Here is a 21,259-nt window from a genome sequence, read left to right on the forward strand (position 1 = left end):
ATTTGCATAGGGCAGGCTCAGGGAGGAGGAGACACAACATATAAAAAGAGGAAGCCAAGAGGGATTGAGGCCTTGAGGCTGTACTATCCTTTATTTATGGAATAAATAAAACTCTGAGATGTAACAGAGCTGTAGAGCTGTCACACTGGTCCGCTCTTTGAAATCTTTGTTGCGGTGAGACAGAACCGAGGAAATTACACACTCTCCTGACATTCTGCTCTCAACAAATGTTGAAGATATGGTTCATTTTATCAGGTAGATCTAAATTGAAATTCTTCATTGACTTCACATTGCCTATAAGCAAGATACCTCAGCGACCTTTTCTTCCCTGTTATAAGGCTCAATAAAGTAGATGCAGCCGAATAGTGTTCAGAATCATTTCCTAAAGAAAGTTTGAATAATGTTGCAAAGCAGAAAGGATTGCTAATAGCAAATAGAGGAAGTTCTAACAGCACATTTCCAAATTTTCTTCACGATTATTTCAGACTCATTTTGTTAACATCTTATTTACTGATCTTCTGTCCTCAAATAGAGATGTTATGCTGATTTTTGGTTCATTATCATACCAAATGAGACACGCTTGGGTAGGCTTGTACCCATTGAGGAGGGAACTCATGTAAGCTAATACATGGGAGCTTTTTCTAGAACAGCTTCCCTATCAAGGCCCAAACCCTACATGAACAATGTGGCTTCCAGAAACAATGGCTTTTCTCCAGGCTTTGGTTGCAGAGTATAAATGTCTTCTCTAGAAATAGTTCTTCAGGCTTTCTGCCCTAAATGGTGTATTGTTGTCAGCAAAGTGGTTGATTTGACTCTTTTTCTGTTCCTTTATATTTTACTGGGACTTCCCAAGTGGCACTAGTGGTAAAGAACCCACTTACCACTGCAAGAGATGCAGGAGACCTGGGTTTGATCCCTGGGTCAGGAAGATCTGCTGGAGGAGGATGTGACAACCCTCTCCAGTATTCTTGCCTGGTTACTCTTTTTCTGCTCCCTCATATTTTACTAGCATTAACACAGGGGATTTTTGTGCCAACTTCCTGGTCAGGTCCTCTTCATGGGCTCCACTGTGCTTGTGGATCCTATGTAGACTAGGGCTTTTAGTCTTTATATCCAGAAACCAAATGAAGCTCAGAAAGTGCTGGAAGGTGGGGGTGGGGATCCTGAAATCAGCTGCACTTCCCTTACTGGAGGTGAGCACTTCCCTAGCCCTGGGAGAGACACAGACTCTCTCAGAAGCAGCTGACTTTGCTTCATCTGAAAGAGAGTTAGGTCTATATGGAAGAAGCAAAAATTCAACCAAAATGCCTTCTCTGATGGACAGACGTTTGACACTGATCACACTGACAAGAAAGCTTTAGAAGGTGTCTTAACTCCAAGCAGTGTCTCCAAACTGTCTCCTCTTCTGGGCTCACAAGAACTTTTACAGAGTTCTTTTGGGACATGAGGAAATAGAAGGTGTCAACAGGGTTTTTGTGCTCACTGGGGAAATGGGAGGTGGCAGAAACTATTCAGGAAAACTGTTAATTCTGCCTTTTCTCTAGGAAGTAAGAAAAATGATGAAGTTTGCTTACAGGCAATGGAATGGAGTAGTCTCAGAGATAAGCAGACTGTACACACGTTGCATTCTAGCTACCCTCTTGTTTGTTAAAAACTTGAACTGCAACCAGGTCGCTTTCTTGAGAAGGAAGGCACTAGGGCCCAGGAGTGAGGGTGCTAGCTTTGTTGTGTGACCACAGAGGCTGGTTACATACTAATTTCCTCTAGGGCTTGTGATGAAGTCAGTAAACCACAGCCTTCAACATGCTCTGCTCAAGCGGCTGCAGTGGCTTCTCAGTGCCGTCTCGGCCATGACACACATCTGACATGCCCTCCCTTAACCCACTCGTAGACTATCTCTCTTCCCCTGCAGCATGGACCAAAGAGAAATTCTACAGAAGTTCCTGGATGAGGCACAACACAGGAAAAGTAACAAAGAGGAGTTTGCTAATGAATTTCTGGTAAGTTTTATGTGTGACACTCTTAGACTAGTTACATAGACTGTTTGATGACAGTGGTTCAACTCTCATAGATCAAGTTGTTCTTCGGATAAAGTGAATTTCAGAACTTTCAGGGGAAGAAGGCAACCTAAAAGTTTGATTTCTCTAAGTGGTTTGTGTGTATTCTAGATATTCTCTCCAAAATACAGTTTTAAATCTTTTGCTTCCTAGTTCTTGGACTTTGACTAGGACTCCTATAGATGACATACATAATTCCAGTTGCATAAATATATTAATTGAACATCTGGAGTTCCCAGGTATCTGAGTTGGGTTTATGCTTCAAACAGCTAATTTTAATTAATATCAAGAGGAAAGAAACCAAGACTAACTTTTCATGGAGCATTATGCTTTTATGAAACCCTCCTGTGGGTTCCATTTGGATGACAAAAACTCTTGAAGAGCACCCTAACTACTTTCTGCCATATTCATTTTTGCTTTTTTTAATGAAGAAAAAAATGTGAGAATGTGTGCTTTTACAGTAACAGGGTTTTCTTAATCTTCTTTTGCTTGGAGGGCTGGAATGGCCAGGAGGGAGAGTAGAGAAAGGTGAGGGAGATGGAGAGAAACATAGGCACAAAGTAGTCTAAGGTTTGATTACCTAGAGGGACACTGTATCTCCTCTAGTGGAACGGTGCTTATTGATGCAATGGTAGCTGGGTCAGCCTCATTCACCTTATAACCCAGCACATCAGATGACATAGGATGTCTGAGAGTACTCATCGTGTATTCTGGAATACATCCAGCTGGTGTTTCGGCTCTGTAAGAACTTCAAACCTTACCTTGTCAGTTGTGAGGAAATTGAAAAAATTAGCGAATTTAAGTGTGAAGTCTAAAATTAAGTCATGACTGTCATCAACCAAATTATCAAATACTTGGCATGTTCCTTAATCTCACCGAGTCTCTATTTTCTGAGTTCTGAAACGGGGATAATAATTTATGTCCTACCTCTCTGCACAAGATTATTGTGATGACTAAAGATCAATACTAATACTTAAATGTGACCATTCATTCAGTAAATTTATTGAGCATGTGCTATGTATCAAGTTTAGTTCCAGGCACCAAGGAGATAGCAGTGAACAAAAAACCTTTGCCCTTATGGAGCTAACATTCTGATGTGTTCGTGCTAAGTTGTTTCAGTTGTGTCTGACTCTGTGTGACCCTATGTACTATAGCCCACCAGGCTTCTCTGACCATGGGATCCTCCAGGCAAAAATACTGGAGTGGGTTGCCATGGTCTCCTCCAAGGGATCTTCCCGACCAGGTAGTAAGATGTGAAAACACTCTGCAGAGTCTTGAGTGATTAGATATTATGATGTGATCTCATATTATGATAGAAACCCCTGTGTCAGCTCAACTTGGATAATACCATGGTGTCATGAAAAAATGACACTCTGGTTGCCACTGGCCAGACGGTCTGAGTCCCTCTAGTAGAGTTAGCAGGGAGGGAGGGGAGGTGGAAAGCCTGGCCTATGTGTCTTAAACATGTACCTGGCTCTGGGCTAGAACTCCTGAGCCAAATACCTCCAATACAGAGAAGTAAGAACCGAGCTGAGGGGGCAGGAGCAGCCTCTGTTTTATTTTGATGGGGTTTTAGAAAGTAATATAGACTATCTCTCTGATATTTTACCTCTTCTTAGCTCAGTCATTATAACCTCTCACCAAATTATAGCAGCTACCTCACCTCCTGTTTTCTCTGCTCTAGCCTTGCCCTACCTTCAATCAATTTTCCGTTTGACACCCAAGTGATCTTTTAATACCACCAAGTGATCTGGTTATTTTTTTTTTCCCTGCTTAAAAACCTTTTATAGTTTGTGTTTTTTCCAGCTGTTTAAAATTGTGATAATACACATTTAGAAAACTACATAAGACCCAAGTATAATTGTAAAGCAACCACCACCCAGGTCAAAGAACAGAACATTGTCAGTCCCAGAAGACCTCTATGTGTCCCTTCCTCATCAGCTTCCTTGCCGCCACCCTCGCCCCCACACCCACCCTACTCTGCCCTGCCCAAGGAATAATCACTCTCCTGACTTTTATATTAATCACTTCCTTGCTTTTCTAGCTCCTAATTTTAAGAACTTTGTTTTTGTGTGGTGATTAAGTGGAACCTCACTGTTCACTGACTCATGTCCTCCAGTGGAAAAACAGAGTCTTTCCCTCAGCCCCACCTAATGTTCAGCTGCGATACCAGAGACAGTAGCTTGGAGGGAGGTGGGGGGTGGTGAATGGGGCCAGGATGCTGGCTGGGACAAGATAAATACTGCTCTTCAATAGGAAGACTTTCCACCTGGTCATGTCTTCATTCCATCTTCAGCTCTGAATATATTCTCCCAGGATTTGATGTTTCTGAAATTTGAGGGCTGATTCTGTGACACGTGGCCACTGCTGGCCTAAATAGGAGTGTCTCTGCAGGAACTGACTTCCCTGGTGGCTCAGACGGTAAAGCATCTGCCTACAATGAGGGAGACCCGGGTTCAATCCCTGGGGTTGGGAACATTCCCTGGAGAAGGAAACAGCAATCCACTCCAGTACTCTTGCCTGGAAAATCCCATGGACGGAGGAGTCTGGTAGGCTACAGTCCATAGGGTCGCAAAGAGTTGGACACAACATAGCGACTTCACTTCACTTCTTCGGAAATCATCGAAAGATATCTCTACTTCCAGGCAGATACTCTGTACACCCTGCTCCCACTGGGTTCATGGCTTAGATATCAGTCCCCACTTCCCCCTTGGCCAAGTATCTTTGTGCAGCGCACAAAGCCCTGCTATGACAGCTAGAGCCGGTACTGTGCTGCTTTGGTCTTTTTCTCATGCCAAGGTCTTTTTCCCAAGTTAAGGCTAAACTCAGTAATCCTCGTATTTTATTGTTGTCTAAAATTTTTATTTATCTTTTATTTATTTGTTATTAGTTTTGGCTGCACTGGGTCTCCATTGATGCACTCAGGCTTTCTCTAGTTGCAGAGAGCGAGGGCTACTCCAGCGGCAGTGCTCTGGCTTCTCATCACAGCAGCTTCTCTTGTTGTGGAGCATGGACTCTAGGGCACACCGGCTTCAGTAGTTGCAGCATGTGGGCTCAGTAGTTGTGGCTTGCGGGCTCTAGAGCATGTGGGCTTCAGTAATTGTAGCACATGAGCTTAGCTGCCCCATGGCATGTGGAATCTTCCCAGACCAGAGATTAAACTTGTGTTCCCTGCATTGGCATTCTTAACCGCTGGACCACCAGGGAAGTCTCTCAATAATACTTCTGTAGTTGAAACTGTCACTGACCACTCCTATAAGGTTTTCATGCCTTCATTCAAATATTTATTGAGTGCTTACTATGTGCAAAGCATTGTGCTGGATACTGGTTCTGTGACACTCTATGCTCCATTGGAGCTTATCTTTTTTTTTTAAAATAAATTTATTTATTTTAGTTGGGGGCTAATTACTTTACAATATTGTAGTGGTTTTTGCCATACATTGACATGAACCAGCCATGGGTTTACACGTGTTCCCCATCCTGAACCCCCCTCCCACCTCCCTCCCCATCCCATCCCTCTGGGTCATCCCATTGCCCCAGCCCTGAGCATTTGTCTCATGCATTGAACCTGGAATGGTGTTCTGTTTCACATATGATAATATACGTTTCAATGCTATTCTCTCAGAACGTCCCACCCTCACCTTCTCCCTCAGAGTCCATAAGACTGTTATATGCATCTGTGTCTCTTATTCTGTCTCGCATATAGGGTTATCATTACCATCTTTCAAATTCCATGTATATGCATTAGTATACTGTATTGGTGTTTTTCTTTCTGGCTTACTTCATTCTGTATAATGGGCTCCAGTTTCATCCATCTCAATAGAATTGATTCAAATGTATTCTTTTTAATGGCTGAGTAATAGTCCATTGTGTGTATGTTGGAGCTTATCTTTTTAAGACATGAGAGTTGTCTTAGAGAGGCAGACATTAAACAACTAATTACTCTATTAAATATTTAATTATAATTGTGATAGTCTTGGTGGAATGTCAAGGAAGCATCACATCCATTATCTTATTTATTACTCATTAAAAAAAAAAAAACTATGAGGTAGTTCTCATCTCTGACTTACAAATAAGGAGAATGCAGCTCTAAGAGGTTAAATAATTGGCTTAAGTAAGCTGCTCAGCCATAGGCATGAAATTTAACCTGGATCTGTCATATCAGAGTGTGAAATTAATCCTTATGCAATAATATCTTGCTTCAGCCAATAACCCTGAGTCCCTCACAGAACCTAGCCTAAAGGTAAGTCCCTAGTTAGCATAGTTTCTATATGGCAGAAATAGCAGTATGTAATCATACTATTGAAAATTTCTTAAAGATACTTTAAAAAAATAAAACCTTTATTGTTATTTTTATAAAACAATGCTATTACAAGTTAAAAGAAAATAAATTCACCATATTACCCACATCCCAACAAATAAAATTTTAGGGGGTATAGAAATTCTAGTTTTTGTCCATTCATAGAATGCTTTTCATATCATTGTAATTATAAGCATGCCTATTATTTTATATTCTCATATTTTCACTTCTTGCAACAAAATTATATGGATTAAAAGCTATATTAATGACTTTTGATAATATGATGAAAATAAAGTAATAGCTAATACTTTTATACCTCTTACAGAAACTGTTCTAAACACTTTTATATGTCAACTCATTTAATCTATTGAGGAAGGCACTGTTGTTATTTTCATTTTATGGATGAGGAAACTGAGACCCAGAGAGGTTAACTGACTTGCTCAGGGTCACATAGCTAGTAACTAGTGGAGCTGACTTTCAAGTTAAGGCAATCGTGCTGTTCTTGTAACAGCTTTGGAGTCATATAAATCCGGATTTAAATTTGCTTTCTGCCTATTATTAGTTATGTGACCTTGAACAAAGAACCTAAGTGGTAACTAGACTTCCCTGGTGGTCCAGTGATTAAGAATCTGCAATGCAGCGGACAGAGGTTCCATCCCTGGTTGGGGAAATAAGATCCCACATACTTTGTGGCAACTAAGCCTGTATGTATGCTCAGACACTAAGTCGTGTCCGATTCTTTGTGACCCCATGGACTATAGCCCACCAGGCTTCTCTGTCCATGGGATTTTCCAGGGAAGAATATTGGAATGGATTGCCATTTCCTTCTCCATAAGCCCACATGCCTCAACGGAAAGATGGCACATGCTGCAACTAAGAACAGACACGGTCTCCCACAAAAAAAAAAAAAGAAATGGTAACAAAAATAATATTCACTTTGCAAAATTTCTGTGACTAGAATAAATATATAAAATGCCTGACATGAGGTAGGCACCCAAATAATTTATTTTTCTGTTGTTGGAAGTTGAGGTTATTTCTCATTTTTCATGATTATCGATAACACTGCAATAGATGTCCATGTGGTTTTCCCCTTCGTTTGGATTATATTCTGGAGCTAGATGCCCAAAAGTGTTATTACTGGACCAAAGAGTATTAGCATTTAATTGGTTAAGTTTTGCCAAATGAGTTTCCAAGAGAGTTTTTTTAACTTGCAGTATCTGAATTTATCATATTCTCTACCCCCAGCACTTCCCGGGTAGCTCAGTAGGTAAAGAATCAGCCTGCAATGCAGGAAACTGCTTGCAATGCAGGAGCCCAGGGTTCAATCCCTGGGTAAGGAAGATTCCCTAGAGAAGGAAATGGCAACCCATTCCAGGATTCTTGCCTGGGAATTCCCATGGACACAGAAGCCTGGTGGGATACAGTCCATGAGGTTGGGAAGAGCCAGACACGACTTAGCAACTCATGAACTCCCTTGCTAGTCTCAGTTAATATCTAAAAAAGATAGTAATAGATAAATTTTTTGACTGCTTATCATATACTAGGCCATCAAAGTGGTTTACCGTATATGATCTTAATCACTACAACAACCCCAAGAGGAAATAATTACCTTCATCTTATCCTTGAAATAGCAAAATCAGGATTTGGAACTCTGATACGTTTGATTCCAAGGCTTCTTAGCCTCTATACTTAAACTACATCAAATAAAATCATGTTTTACTTTTTAGATTTAATTAGTATAAAATAGTACTTTGTTATGTTACTTTTGTTTATTTGATTTCCGAGCCTGAAAACTTTTCATGACTATTTTCAATCTGCATTTCCTCATATAAACTTACTGTTCATGTAGTTTCCATAATAGCTAACCCATTTTGTCATGTTCCATACTGTCTGCTTGAGTGCTTCATGAGCAGAGCCTTATTTAATTCCCAAAGAGCCATTTGTAATGAAGGCTAATAAAGTCCCACATGGACCCGCTGCCAAGTTTTCCAGCTTTTTACAGCGTGCTCAGTTTCTCGTCCTTGTTATGTTTTCTCTGCCACAGGACTTTGTACACATGCTGTTACCTCTGCTTTGAATATTCCTTCACTCTCCTCTTTACCTACTTAACACTTCATAATTCTTCAGATATCAATTTGGTGGTCACTTTCTCAGAGAAGCCTTCCTTGACCTCCCTAAATAAATCAAATAAGCCCTCAGCACCATCTGTCATTTTTTAAAAGTTTCCCCCCAGTCCCCAGCTTTAGTAAAGTGTTCATAGCATTTATCAAAGTTCCAATTACACATTAGTTTGTGTTGTTATTTGATTAATGTCTGCTTTCCCATCAGACTGAAGCTCCACAAAGGCAAGGCTCAGATTTACTTCTGCTTATCTTGATATCCTCAACAACAAGAATAGTATTTGCTACGTGATAGACACTGAGGGTCAGAGAAATCAAACAACTTACCTAATGTCATGGAGATCATAAGTTGTAGAACTCAGATTTGAAATAAAACTATTTAACTTTTGACCTTGTGCTCTTGATCTCCTCCACATCTTCCCACTCCATTGCTTCCTGTTTATCCATCCATCTTCCCAGGTGGAGCTACTGGTAAAGAACCTGCCTGCCAAAGCAGGAGACGCAAGAGATGCAGGTTCAATCCCTGGGTCAGGAAGATCCCCTGGAGGAGGGCATGGCAACCCACTCCAGTATTCTTGCCTAGAGAATCCCATGGACAGAGGAGCCTGGTGGGTTACAATTCATAGGGTTGCAGAGAGTCGGACATGACTGAAGCGGCTTAGCACAGCACAACACTCAACTTCTTAAAGAGAACTGTAGAATATAACATATACACAGGAAAGTGCTTTAAACACACACATACAATTTAACAATTAGTAATAAAGCAGGTATCTATATAAGTACCACTCAGATCAAGAAATAGAACATTGCCCACACCCAAGAAATCCTTTAGGTATCCTTCCAGATCATAACTCCCCTCAACTTCCACCTGACTAGAGGTAAACACTATCACAAGATTATTTTTTTCTTTGTTTTGCATAGCTTTAAGGCCTATATATCACTAAGCAATAGAGATTAATTTTACCTGTTTTTGAATTTATGTAAATAAAATGTCATATATACATTTTTAATATTTTCCTTTTTCACTCTACATTGTATTTCTAAAATTCATTTAGTTGCATGTAGCTGGGTCTTAATTTTTTCTAATCATTTTTATGAATTCTTCTTAAAAACATTTTTTTACACCATACTGCGTGGCAGGCAGAGCTTCCCTGACCAGGGATCAAACCTATGCCCCCTGCAGTAGAAGCACAGTCTTAACCACTAGACCACTGAAGTCCCATTTTTATGAATTCTGCCAAGGTTTAATATATGCGATTACTGTTATGATCACAGAGTGCACTGACAGACACCAAGTAGTCACTAAAGTTCAGTTCAGTTCAGCCGCTCAGTTGTGTCCAACTCTTTGCAACCCCATGAATCGCAGCACGCCGGGCCTCCCTGTCGATCACCAACTTCCGGAGTTTACTCAAACTCATGTCCATCAAGTCGGTGATGCCATCCAACCATCTCATCCTCTGTCTTCTGCTTCTCCTCCTGCCCCCAATCCTTCCCAGCATCAGGGTCTTTTCAATGAGTCAACTCTTCGCATGAAGTGGCCAAAGTATTGGAGTTTCAGCTTCAACATCAGTCCTTCCAATGAACACCCAGGACTGATCTCCTTTAGGATGGACTGGTTGGATCTCCTTGCAGTCCAAGGGACTCTCAAAAGTCTTCTCCAACACCACAGTTCAAAAGCATCAATTCTTTGGGGCTCAGCTTTCTTCACAGTCCAACTCTCACATCCATACATGACTACTGGAAAAACCATAGCCTTGACTAAACGGATTTTTGTTGGCAAAGTAATGTCTCTGCTTTTTAATATGCTGTCTAGGTTGGTCATAACTTTCCTTCCAAGGAGTAAGCGTCTTTTAATTTCATGGCTACAATCACCATCAGCAGTGATTTTGGAGCCCAAAAAATTAAGTCTGACACTGTTTCCACTGTTTCCCAATCTATTTCCCATGAAGTGATGGGACCAGATGCCATGATCTTAGTTTTCTGAATGTTGAGCTTTAAGCCAACTTTTTCACTCTCCTCTTTCACTTTCATCAAGAGGCTTTTTAGTTCCTCTTCACTTTCTGCCATAAGGGTGGTGTCATCTGCATATCTGAGGTTATTGATATTTCTCCCGGCAATCTTAATTCCAGATTGTGCTTCTTCCAACCCAGCGTTTCTCATGATGTACTCTGCATATAAGTTAAATAAGCAGAGTGACAATATACAGCCTTGACGTACTCCTTTTCCTATGTGGAACGAGTCTGTTGTTCCATGTCCAGTTCTAACTGTTGCTTCCTGACCTGCATACAGGTTTCTCAAGAAGCAGGTCAGGTGGTCTGGTATTCCCATCTCTTTCAGAATTTCCCACAGTTTATTGTGATCCACACAGTCAAAGGCTTTGGCATAGTCAATTTAGGGTAGTATTAACTATTTTGAGTCACCATAGTTCAGTGTCTTGACTTTAGCTTTGTTGGTCTAAAAAATCAATTGTGTCAATACACCAAGGGTTGATCAGAATCAGGCAAATACATATGAAATTCACCAGAAACAAGAATGCCAATTTACTAATTTTGGGTAGAGAAAAATTATTGTCAGAATAGAAGTTTGCATTTACTGGCCAGCATATTCTCTGAATTTGGAGAGAAACTTACATGAGAAGCCAATGATAGTAAGAAAGCTGCTTGATGAGCATGGTGATTTTGGTGACCTCAACTGTGATGGTATATGATGTCTTCATCTCTTTGTTTGAACCCTCAGGATGGTGTTCACCACTTTTTTCTTGACACTAGTGACTTTATTTTCCTTCTTCTAAGCTTAATGAGGATCATCCTCTTCCATTAATGTACTTTTTTAATCCGATCAATGATAATTTACAAGGGAATAGGTATTCACTTTGGTCAACTACTACAACCAACTGTGGTTTTATTACATGTGCTTTTCAGCCATTGTGTTAAATATGGGTTAAGGCTTAGTTATGTGTTTCATGCTGGTCAATTTGATGCATTCCTTTATGTTTAAAACTCTTTAGAGGCTTTTTTCTTTTCTACATTGGCGATAGTTGAGACATCTTGATTTAAAAAGCACGTGTTAAAAAAACAGTATGATCATGTGGAAAAAGTGAGTTTAGAGAATGGCAAATGTGCTAAAAATGCATGTATGAGTTTGTTGGATGTCTATATGTATTTGTTCAAAGACTGGATGTGAATACAGAAATAAGAACACAGTTTCATATAGGTAGGGTGATGTGATTACAGTGTATTTTCTTCCTTCTAAGAACTGTTTTGTAGAGAAGAAACTGCAAAGGGAAATTCAAATAACATAAAATACAACTAATAACACTTTACCTACCAAATGCACCTATACTTAAAACATCATAATCTCTATGTTGACCAGCATTTAGAATTATGCAGTCTTCTACATGGCTGTTATACTGGTCTCAAACATTGCTGTTATAACTTCCTGGAGGCAAAATTGTATACTGGTTCTGATGTATATTTTGTAATATGGATAAAAAGCCTTCAAAACAGGCAAATTCGTTGAACTCTCCTAAGAATTCATGTGAAGGAAATAATGAAAGATATTTATGTTGATTCTGGCTACCTATTCTAATATTGTTGGATTGTTTAGGAAGATTGAAAGCAACTTAAAAGTCCAAGAGTATAAAGGAATGGGTTAAGTAACTTATGTCGCATCTCATACAATAGAAGAGTCTGCAGGTGGATTCTTTAATGTTTAAGCCACCAGGGAGGCCCACAAATAATGTAGAAGAATGCAAATTGTTAAGTAAAGAGAGCAAGTTACAAAACCCTATGTGCAGTATGAGCCCATCTTCATTACAAACATGTGAATAAAAGGCTGGAATGTAATATTTCAAAATATTAAGAATAATTAACTGAGGGTTATAAATAAGATGATTTTTAATCATCTTTTTATGGGTTCTGTATATTCTAAAATTTCTGCAATTCATATGCATTACATTTTTATTTTAAAAATTTATATGAAAATTTTTCCTTTAGTGTTGATGGGTTCCATTTAAACAATAAAAAGCAAAAAAAAAAGAATTTTATGCTTCCTGGATATGAGGTGCTTTTGTATAAATGGTAAATATGGAATTTATTAATACAAAGACATTTATTAAATATGAAGCATATTAAATATGAACATTTATTAAAAATGAACCCTAACAGAAAGATGATATCTAGTCCTGAAGGTCAAGTGCTAATGTCGGTTTATAATGCACTAGAAGTCAGGTTGGTATTGTAGCAACTTGTGAAGATTTTATCATAGACAGACCAGAGAAGACCTGGATACATCTCAGCTCTATAGAGAAGATATAGATACATCCTAGTTCTGTATTTATTTATAACAATACTAGCCAAGCAGTCATGAACACAGTACCTCCTGCATAGCAAGTGCACAAATATCTGTTGAATTGAAATGACTCATTTGTGTGAATTGGCCTATCACTTGAACAAACTTACCAGCATTTCCTGACTTTTGTACCCATTGTGCTCAGTCCCCTCAGTTGTGTCCGACTGTCTGCAACATATGGACTATAGCCCGCCAGGCTCCTCTACCCATGGAATTTTCCAGGCAAGAATCATGGAGTGAGTTGCCATTTCCTACTCCATTGTATCCATTAAGGTGCAGTTTTTTTTAGTGCCTCCACTAGAATAAATATATCATGTCATCCATAAAGCTAGTTTCTCCCAGTTCCATCTTCAGCCTCCAGTCCCACGTAGGACCATCCAGTCCCACGTTTAAAGTTATTCACTGGACATTTAAAATACATTTAATGCATTTCTTTTTGCCATATCCTTACATTTTATTGATCTAAAGTTGAAACTCTTTGTTTACTCACCCCAGTTTAGCTACTGCTTCCCACTTGCTCACTTACCTGACTAATGGGTGGCAACACGATCCCCGTAAGTTTGCCTGTCTAGTTGAAGACGATTGCGTGCACACTCAGGGCCAGTTCAGTCTTGTTCCCCGTTCCTACTAGTGGTAGCCTTGTTTGCTGGACGTAGAGGCCTGAGCTCCTAATTCCATTCCTTTGCATTCATGCTGTCTCTATCCTGTTGGAGGCTTGGAATAGTTAATACTGACCTGCCATTGTAAGGCGCTGAAGAACTACCTTAAGAAACACTGGAGACACTTCAACTTTGAGTCCCCTCTTCTGCCTAGCTCAGGAGGGCCAAGTTTGATTTTTCCCACACCCCGATGTAACTTATGCTCTGTTTTCTATACAATAGCAAACACCCTCTTCCAAAAACACAAGAGAAGACTCTACACATGGACATCACCAGATGGTCAATACCAAAATCAGATTGATTATATTCTTTGCAGCCAAAGATGGAGAAGCTCTATACAGTCAGCAAAAACAAGACCAGGAGCTGACTGTGGCTCAGATCATGAACTCCTTCTTGCCAAGTTCAGACTTAAATTGAAGAAAGTAGGGAAAACCACTAGACCATTCAGGTATGACCTACATCAAATCCCTTATGACTATACAGTGGAAGTGAGAAATAGATTTAAGGGACTAGATCTGATAGACAGAGTGCCTGATGAACTATGGACAGAGGTTCGTGACATTGTACAGGAGACAGGGATCAAGACCACCCCGATGAAAAAGAAATAAAAAAAGCAAAATGGCTGTCTGAGGAGGCCTTACAAATAGCTGTGAAAAGAAGAGAAGTGAAAAGCAAAGGAGAAAAGGAAAGATATTCCCATTTGAATGCAGAGTTCCAAAGAATAGCAAGGAGAGATAAGAAAGCCTTCCTCAGCAATCAGTGCAAAGAAATAGAGGAAAACAACAGAATGGGAAAGACTAGAGATCTCTTCAAGAAAATTAGAGATACCAAGGGAATATTTCATGCAAAGATGGGCTCAATAAAGGACAGAAATGGTATGGACATAACAGAAGCAGAAGATATTAAGAAGAGGTGGCAAGAATACACAGAACAACTGTACAAAAGGGACCTTCAGGACCCAGATAATCACGATGGTGTGATCACTCACCTAGAGCCAGACATCCTGGAATGTGAAGTCAAGTGGGCCTTAGAAAGCATCACTACGAACAAAGCTACTGGAGGTGATGCAATTCCAGCTGAGCTATTTCAAATCCTAAAAGATGATGCTGTGAAAGTGCTGCACTCAATATGCCAGCAAGTTTGGAAAACTCAGCAGTGGCCACGGGACTGGAAAAGGTCAGTTTTTGTTCCAATCCCAAAGAAAGGCAATGCCAAAGAATGCTCAAACTACCACACAATTGCACTCATCTCACATGCTAGTAAAGTAATGCTCAAAATTCTCCAAGCCAGGCTTCAGCAATACGTGAACCGTGAACTTTCAGATGTTCAAGCTGGTTTTAGAAAAGGCAGAGGAACCAGAAATCAAATTGCCAACATCGAAAAAAGCAAGAGTTCCAGAAAAAACATCTATTTCTGCTTTATTGACTATGCCAAAGCCTTTGACTGTGTGGATCACAATAAACTGTGGAAAATTCTGAAAGAGATGGGAATACCAGACCACCTGACCTGTCTCTTGAGAAACCTGTATGCAGGTCAGGAAGCAACAGTTAGAACTGGACATGGAACAACAGACTGGTTCCAAATAGGAAAAGGAGTACGTCAAGGCTGTATATTGTCAGCCTGCTTATTTGACTTTTATGCAGAGTACATCATGAGAAACGCTGGGCTGGAAGAAACACAAACTGGAATCAAGATTGCCGGGAGAAATATCAATAACCTCAGATATGCAGATGACACCACCCTTATGGCAGAAAGTGAAGAAGAACTAAAGAGCCTCTTGATGAAAGTGAAAGAGGAGAGTGAAAAAGTTGGCTTAAAGCTCAACATTCAGAAAACTAAGATCATGGCATCTGGTCCCATCACTTCATGGGAAATGGATGGGGAAACAGTGGAAACAGTGTCAGACTTTATTTTTTGGGGCTCCAAAATCACTGCAGATGGTGATTGTAGCCATGAAATTAAAAGACGCTTACTCCTTTGAAGGAAAGTTATGACCAACCTAGATAGCATATTAAAAAGCAGAGATATTACTTTGCCAACAAAGGTCCATCTGGTCAAGGCTGTGGTTTTTCCAGTAGTCATATATGGATGTGAGAGTTGGACTGTGAAGAAAGCTGAGCACTGAAGAATTGATGCTTTTGAACTTGAGAGTCCCTTGGACTGCAAGGAGATCCAACCAGTCCATCCTAAAGGAGATCAGTCCTGGGTGTTCATTGGAAGGACTGATGTTGAATCTGAAGCTCCAATACTTTGGCTACTTCATGTGAAGAGTTGACTCATTGGAAAAGACCCTGATGATGGGAAGGATTGGGGGCAGGAGGAGAAGGGTACGACAGAGGATGAGATGGCTGGATGGCATCACCGACTCGATGGACATAAGTTTGAGTAAACTCCGGGAGTTGGTGGTGGTCAGGGAGGCCTGGCATGCTGCAATTCATGGGGTTGCAGAGTCGAACACGATTGAGCAACTGAACTGAACTGAACTGAGTGTAGTCCTCTAAGGCAGAGAATGCAAACACCAAACGCGGCCTTGTGCTTTCTTCTTTCTTCCTGTTCTCTTTTGAGAGAGATGTTGATTCATTTACTAGCAATTGCTTTTCTATTAAATGAAAAAGAGCATGTAATAGATTCTGTTCTGATTTCCACAATTTCATGGCCAGGACCTCAGTTCTATTTTCCTGTCTTGAAATGGGGGGACTTCCCTGGTGGTTCAGTGGTTAAGACTCCATGCTCCCAATGCAGAGGGCCTAGGTTCGATCCCTGCTCAGGGAACTAGATCCCACCTGCCACAGCTGAGAGTTCAAGTGCCCCAACTAAAGATCCCACATAGTACAACGAAGATGGAAGATCCCGCATGCTGCAACTAAGACCCAGCACAGCCAAATAAATAAATAAAAATAAATATGAAAAAATTATTCAGAAAAAAAGAAAAGAAAGAAAGGAAAGGGGTATAGTCCACAAACCAAATCAGCATACTGTTAGCTTATCAAACATATGCACAGAATCCGGTTTCTCATACATTCCAGATGATCAGCACTCAGGAGGCCCCTTTTCTTTATTCTCTCAGCGGCTTTTCTTCATTCCCTGATTTCTCTCATTGGTGCTGCCTTTAGGGAACTCATATCTACTTTGCGGCTGGTAAAGAAATATTTTCTCCCTTCAACCTTTCTTTTCTCCCCCAACCCAACACACCCTCATGGCCCTGCTTTCTCTTTTATACTCTCTTCCTTCCAACCTTTAGATTTTCTCTTTTTCTTGTGAGGCTTATTAATTCTCTGTACTGAGTCAGCTCTGCTTTATTCCCTGCTGGGGTGTTGGAGCCTGGGGGGTCTAGCAGAGACAGAAGGAGAGTGAGAAAAAGGCCTTCACAGTAGTCTGACCTTTAGGTAAGACATCTGAAAAAAAAAAATCTTTCGCACTTTCCAAATTAACAGTTCTACAGGCATTTCCTATGTGATGTTTTGCTAAAAGAAAGTATCCATTTGTTATCCAACCAGATAACTCTGGGAGAAGGAACAGAGTAGGAAATAAAAATCCATTCTCTTAGAGGAAAACATAGGCAGAACACTCGATGACATAAATCAAAGCAAGATCCTCTATGACCCACCTCCTAAAGTAATGGAAATAAAAACAAAAGTAAACAAGTGGGACCTGATTAAACTTAAAAGCTTTTGCACAGCAAAGGAAACTCAAAGCAAGGAGAAAAGACAACCCTCAGAATGGGAGAAAATAATAGCAAATGAAACAACTTGGATTAACTTCCAAAATATATAAGCAGCTCATACAACTCAATGCCAGAAAAACAAACAACCCAATCAAACAGTGGGAAAAAGACCTAACAGACAGTTCTCCAAAGGAGACACATAGAAGGCTAATAAACACATGAAAAGGTACTCAACATCGCTCATTATTAGAGAAATACAAATCAAAACCACTATGAGATATCACCTCACACCAGTCAGAATGGCCATCATCAAAACATCTACAAACAATAAATGCTGGAGAGGGTGTGGAGAAAAGGGAACGCTCTTGCACTGTTGGTGGGAATGTAAATTGATACAGCCACTATGGAAGACGGCATGGAGATTCCTAAAAAACTAGGAATAAAACCACCATATGACACAGCAATCCCACTCCTACACATATACCCTGCTGCTGCTGCTGCTGCTGCTAAGTCGCTTCAGTCGTGTCCGACTCTGTGTGACCCCATAGATGGCAGCCCACCAGGCCCCCCAGTCCCTGGGATTCTCCAGGCAAAAACACTGGAGTGGGTTGCCATTGCCTTCTCCAATGCATGAAAGTGAAAAGTGAAAGTGAAGTCGCTCAGTCGTGTCTGCCTCTTCGCGACCCCATGGACTGCAGCCTACCAGGCTCCTCCATCCATGGGATTTTCCAGGCAAGAGTACTGGAATGGGTTGCGAGGAAACCAAAATTGAAAGAGACATATGTATCTCATTGTTCATTGCAGCACTATTTACAATAGCTAGAACATGGAAGCAACCTAGATGTCCATCGACAGATGAATGGATAAAGAAATTGTGGTACATATACACAATGGAATATTACTCAGCCATAAAAAGGAATGCATTTGAGTCAGTTCTGATGAGGTGGATGAACCGAGAACCTATTATACAGAGTGAAGGGAGTCAGAAAGAGAGAGATAAATATCGTATTCTAATGCATATATATGAAATCTAGAAAAATGGTACTGAAGAATTTATTTACAGGGCAGCAATGGAGAAACAGACATAGAGAATAGACTTATGGACATGGGGAGAGGGGAGGAGAGGGTGAGATGTATGTAAGAGTAACATGGAAACTCACATTACCATACGTAAAATAGACAGCCAATAGGAATTTGCTGTATGGCTCAGGAAACTCAAACAGGGGCTCTGTATCAGTCTAGAGGGGTGGGATGGGGCGGGAGAAGGGAGGGAGGTTCAAAAGGGAGGGGATATATGTATACCTATGGCTGATTCATGCTGAGGTATGACAGAAAACAGCAAAATTCTGTAAAGCAATTATCCTTCAGTAAAAAATTAATTAATTAAAAAAAATCCATTCTCTCCCATTGTTGAAGGTGGCAGTCAAGACAGCTAAACAATAATACATTACACACACATAAGAGTTTTATCTGTGAAATTTTGCCAAGTTAATTTAGGCATACCTTTCAAAACGAACTTTGGCTATGGCATTCTCCCTGGAAAGCATTCCACAAGCAAGCAAAGCAAGACAAACAAAAACAGTATAACAGTATAAACAGTTCTGGAGAATTTTAGAATGAGCTTCTCTGGATTTGACATCTGTTCAGCAGCCCTAGAATTAATGGCTAGTTGAAAATTATCATTATAAAGGTGCACAAGATCAGAGAGAGCTGAAAATTGGTGTAACTTGGATATTGGCATAAGTTGGAAATATTTTATAGTCTTTCATGTATTTGTGTTACATCCTTAAGTTCTGAAACTAGCCCACTTTCATTCATCTTGGTGTAAAAATATGCTGTATAAAGATCATTTCAGCATCTCTCTTCCTAAATTCAATTCTGAAAACCCACAAGAATTCAAATCATGGTAAGAAACTAGAATTTAACAAGTGACTATATACCTGCTTTTATATAGGTTGCCTGTGTCTAATTTAACTCTAGAAACAGAAAAAAATGGTCATTAGAACAATACATGCTAGCATTTGTGGTCCAGCAGATAAGCAGACTGTGGCTGTCTGTTCCATTTGTCATTGTTATTTGGAAAAAGCATAATCTTCTATACTTTGAGTTGTTATAATGATTAGTGATGTATTTACTATTTGGAATCAGCTTAATTAGATTTGAGATATTTGATAATTTGTTGTATAATAAAGTCCCAGCTAACAAATCTCTCATGACCCCAACTTTTTTTCCTCTCCTTGCAGACTCAGCTATCAAGTTACCCTGAGCTAATTTTGAAATATAATGATGAATTTGGATGATTTGTTGGAACAAATTTTTATTTTCACCTACCTCTCATCTCTGTCTCTCTGTATTATCATTCCTTTATTTTAGATTCTCCCTTTCTCACCCATTTTTTTAATGACTTAGTTATTAGTGTCCTTCCTAAACTCCTACAGATAGATACACATCCTAATTATGTGAAAACTCTATATGAAATATAAACAATTCAGTAACATAGTATTATCATTCCTTTATTTTAGATTCTCCCTTTCTCACCCATTTTTTTAATGACTTAGTTATTAGTGTCCTTCCTAAACTCCTACAGATAGATACACATCCTAATTATGTGAAAACTCTATATGAAATATAAACAATTCAGTAACATAGTGATTTCCTTTTTCTTTTTCTTATTGCCAGTCACATGAGAAATTTTCTTTTTCTATTTCCTTACTGCTATCTATTAGTTTACCCTGTGGAAAAAAATAGTCTATAATCATGGGTGAGAAAAGGAGAAGCAGTACTGGGTATATAAAGTTTTATGAGAAAGGAAAGGAAACCCATAGTTTTAAAGAAGTGATGTTACATATAATTGTCAGTGACATCAGTCTGTACAATCTTGAAAGAACTTAGAAATCTATCTTTGGGAGACTCAAAACTGTAGGACAGTAGGGAATATAGGAAAATTAACCTGGGATCCAACTGAGGCGAATCAGAAAAACCCGGCTAAGGAGTTTTTCTTTTTTTCCAGTAGCAAGAGAGATTAGCTGAAGTAGTTTTTAGCATGAGAGAGATAAGGAAAGCAATACTTTAGTAAAATTAAGTTAGGATAATTATACCTAATAGATTTGAATGGGGAAAGAGAAAGGTGTGAAGATGAGTTCAGAAGCAACAGTAACAGTTCAAGCTTTAAAGCCTGAATTAAGTTATCTCTAGGGACATAGGAAGGCTGATACAAGATATTGCATGAAAAGAATCATTTACATTTGCTGACTGAATTAGAGGTGGGAAATGTGGGAAGTGGGGAACCGAAAGTAATTCTCTGTTTCTAGAGTATGGTTGCCTGGGATAAAGATGGTGCTATTGGCAATAACAGTAAGGACAGTGATGATTTTAGTTTTGGATGTGCTCAGTTTGATACATCTAAGTGCAGATGTCTAGAACATGGTTGGAAATTCAGGACTGGAAATTAGTAATCAAATCTCAATGAAAAAATTTGAAAGTTATCCAATAGGGGTTGGAATTATAATTCAATGTGAATCACTTAGATACATTTTTAAAAACATTGGTACGTCTTCTATGATGATGTCTCTGAGCAAATGTACTTAGTGAAAAGAGCAGAGAGTTGAGGACTTAACTTTGGAATGTTGGACAATTAACAATTAGAAGACAGAAGCAGACATACAGGCATTAAGAAAGAACGCGAAGAGGGAAAGAGAAGTCAGAAAAGAAAGAGGAGAAGCAAAATGATATAGATGAATAAGGGCAAGGGAGGAGGAAATTTCAAGAAGGAAGTTAAGTTAAAGAGAATGAAGACTGAGAAGATGCTGAGGGATCTGACCCATAGGAAGTAATTAATAATCTCCACATGACCAAGTCATCATTAAATAGTGGGTAAATAATGAAAATTATTTTCTGCAGTTCAACTCAATAAATATTTATTAGCTACCACAGATGTTTTTCCCTTGTCTTTCTCAAACTGAGTAACAGTCAATAAAGGTTTCAGATCTACTAAATGAAGTTTCTTTGAGTCATAATGAGTTAAGATCTGGGATGAGGTTGATTCATCAGAAGGAGCTAAAGAGGAACTATCATTTCTTCTGACCCAAAATTTCACTCTATACTATAAT

The 21,259-nt window shown here is 39.5% G+C and overlaps 2 protein-coding genes across 15 annotated transcripts in view; one reads left to right on the top strand and one right to left on the bottom strand.

Annotated features, from left to right (window-relative positions):
* The window catches only part of LOC145507281 (uncharacterized), a 96,838-nt gene that overhangs the window by 33,232 nt on the left and 42,347 nt on the right, over positions 1-21,259 (bottom strand). For 2 of the 7 annotated variants that reach the window (XR_014054738.1, XM_081493517.1), the window contains exons 3-4: positions 13,354-13,531; positions 8,805-8,961 (exon numbers count right to left, since the gene is read on the bottom strand). The exons of 3 other annotated variants lie outside the window; for them this stretch is intronic. The gene's annotated coding sequence lies outside the window, so the exon portion shown is untranslated. The remainder of the gene's footprint in view (positions 1-8,804; positions 8,962-13,353; positions 13,532-21,259) is intronic. 2 more of the 7 variants (XR_014054740.1, XR_014054741.1) reach the window with 1 other exon arrangement.
* Positions 1,828-21,259, top strand: part of PTPN22 (protein tyrosine phosphatase non-receptor type 22) — a 59,725-nt gene continuing 40,293 nt past the window's right edge. For all 8 annotated transcript variants that reach the window (XM_081493469.1, XM_081493475.1, XM_081493470.1 and 5 more), the window contains exon 1: positions 1,828-2,000. In XM_081493469.1, the coding sequence (XP_081349595.1) occupies positions 1,914-2,000 (87 nt within the window). In that variant the 5' untranslated portion in view covers positions 1,828-1,913. The remainder of the gene's footprint in view (positions 2,001-21,259) is intronic.

Source organism: Giraffa tippelskirchi, chromosome 5, assembly GCF_054371585.1.
Source record: "Giraffa tippelskirchi isolate mGirTip1 chromosome 5, T2T-mGirTip1v1.2.pri, whole genome shotgun sequence".
Taxonomy (NCBI): domain Eukaryota; kingdom Metazoa; phylum Chordata; class Mammalia; order Artiodactyla; family Giraffidae; genus Giraffa; species Giraffa tippelskirchi.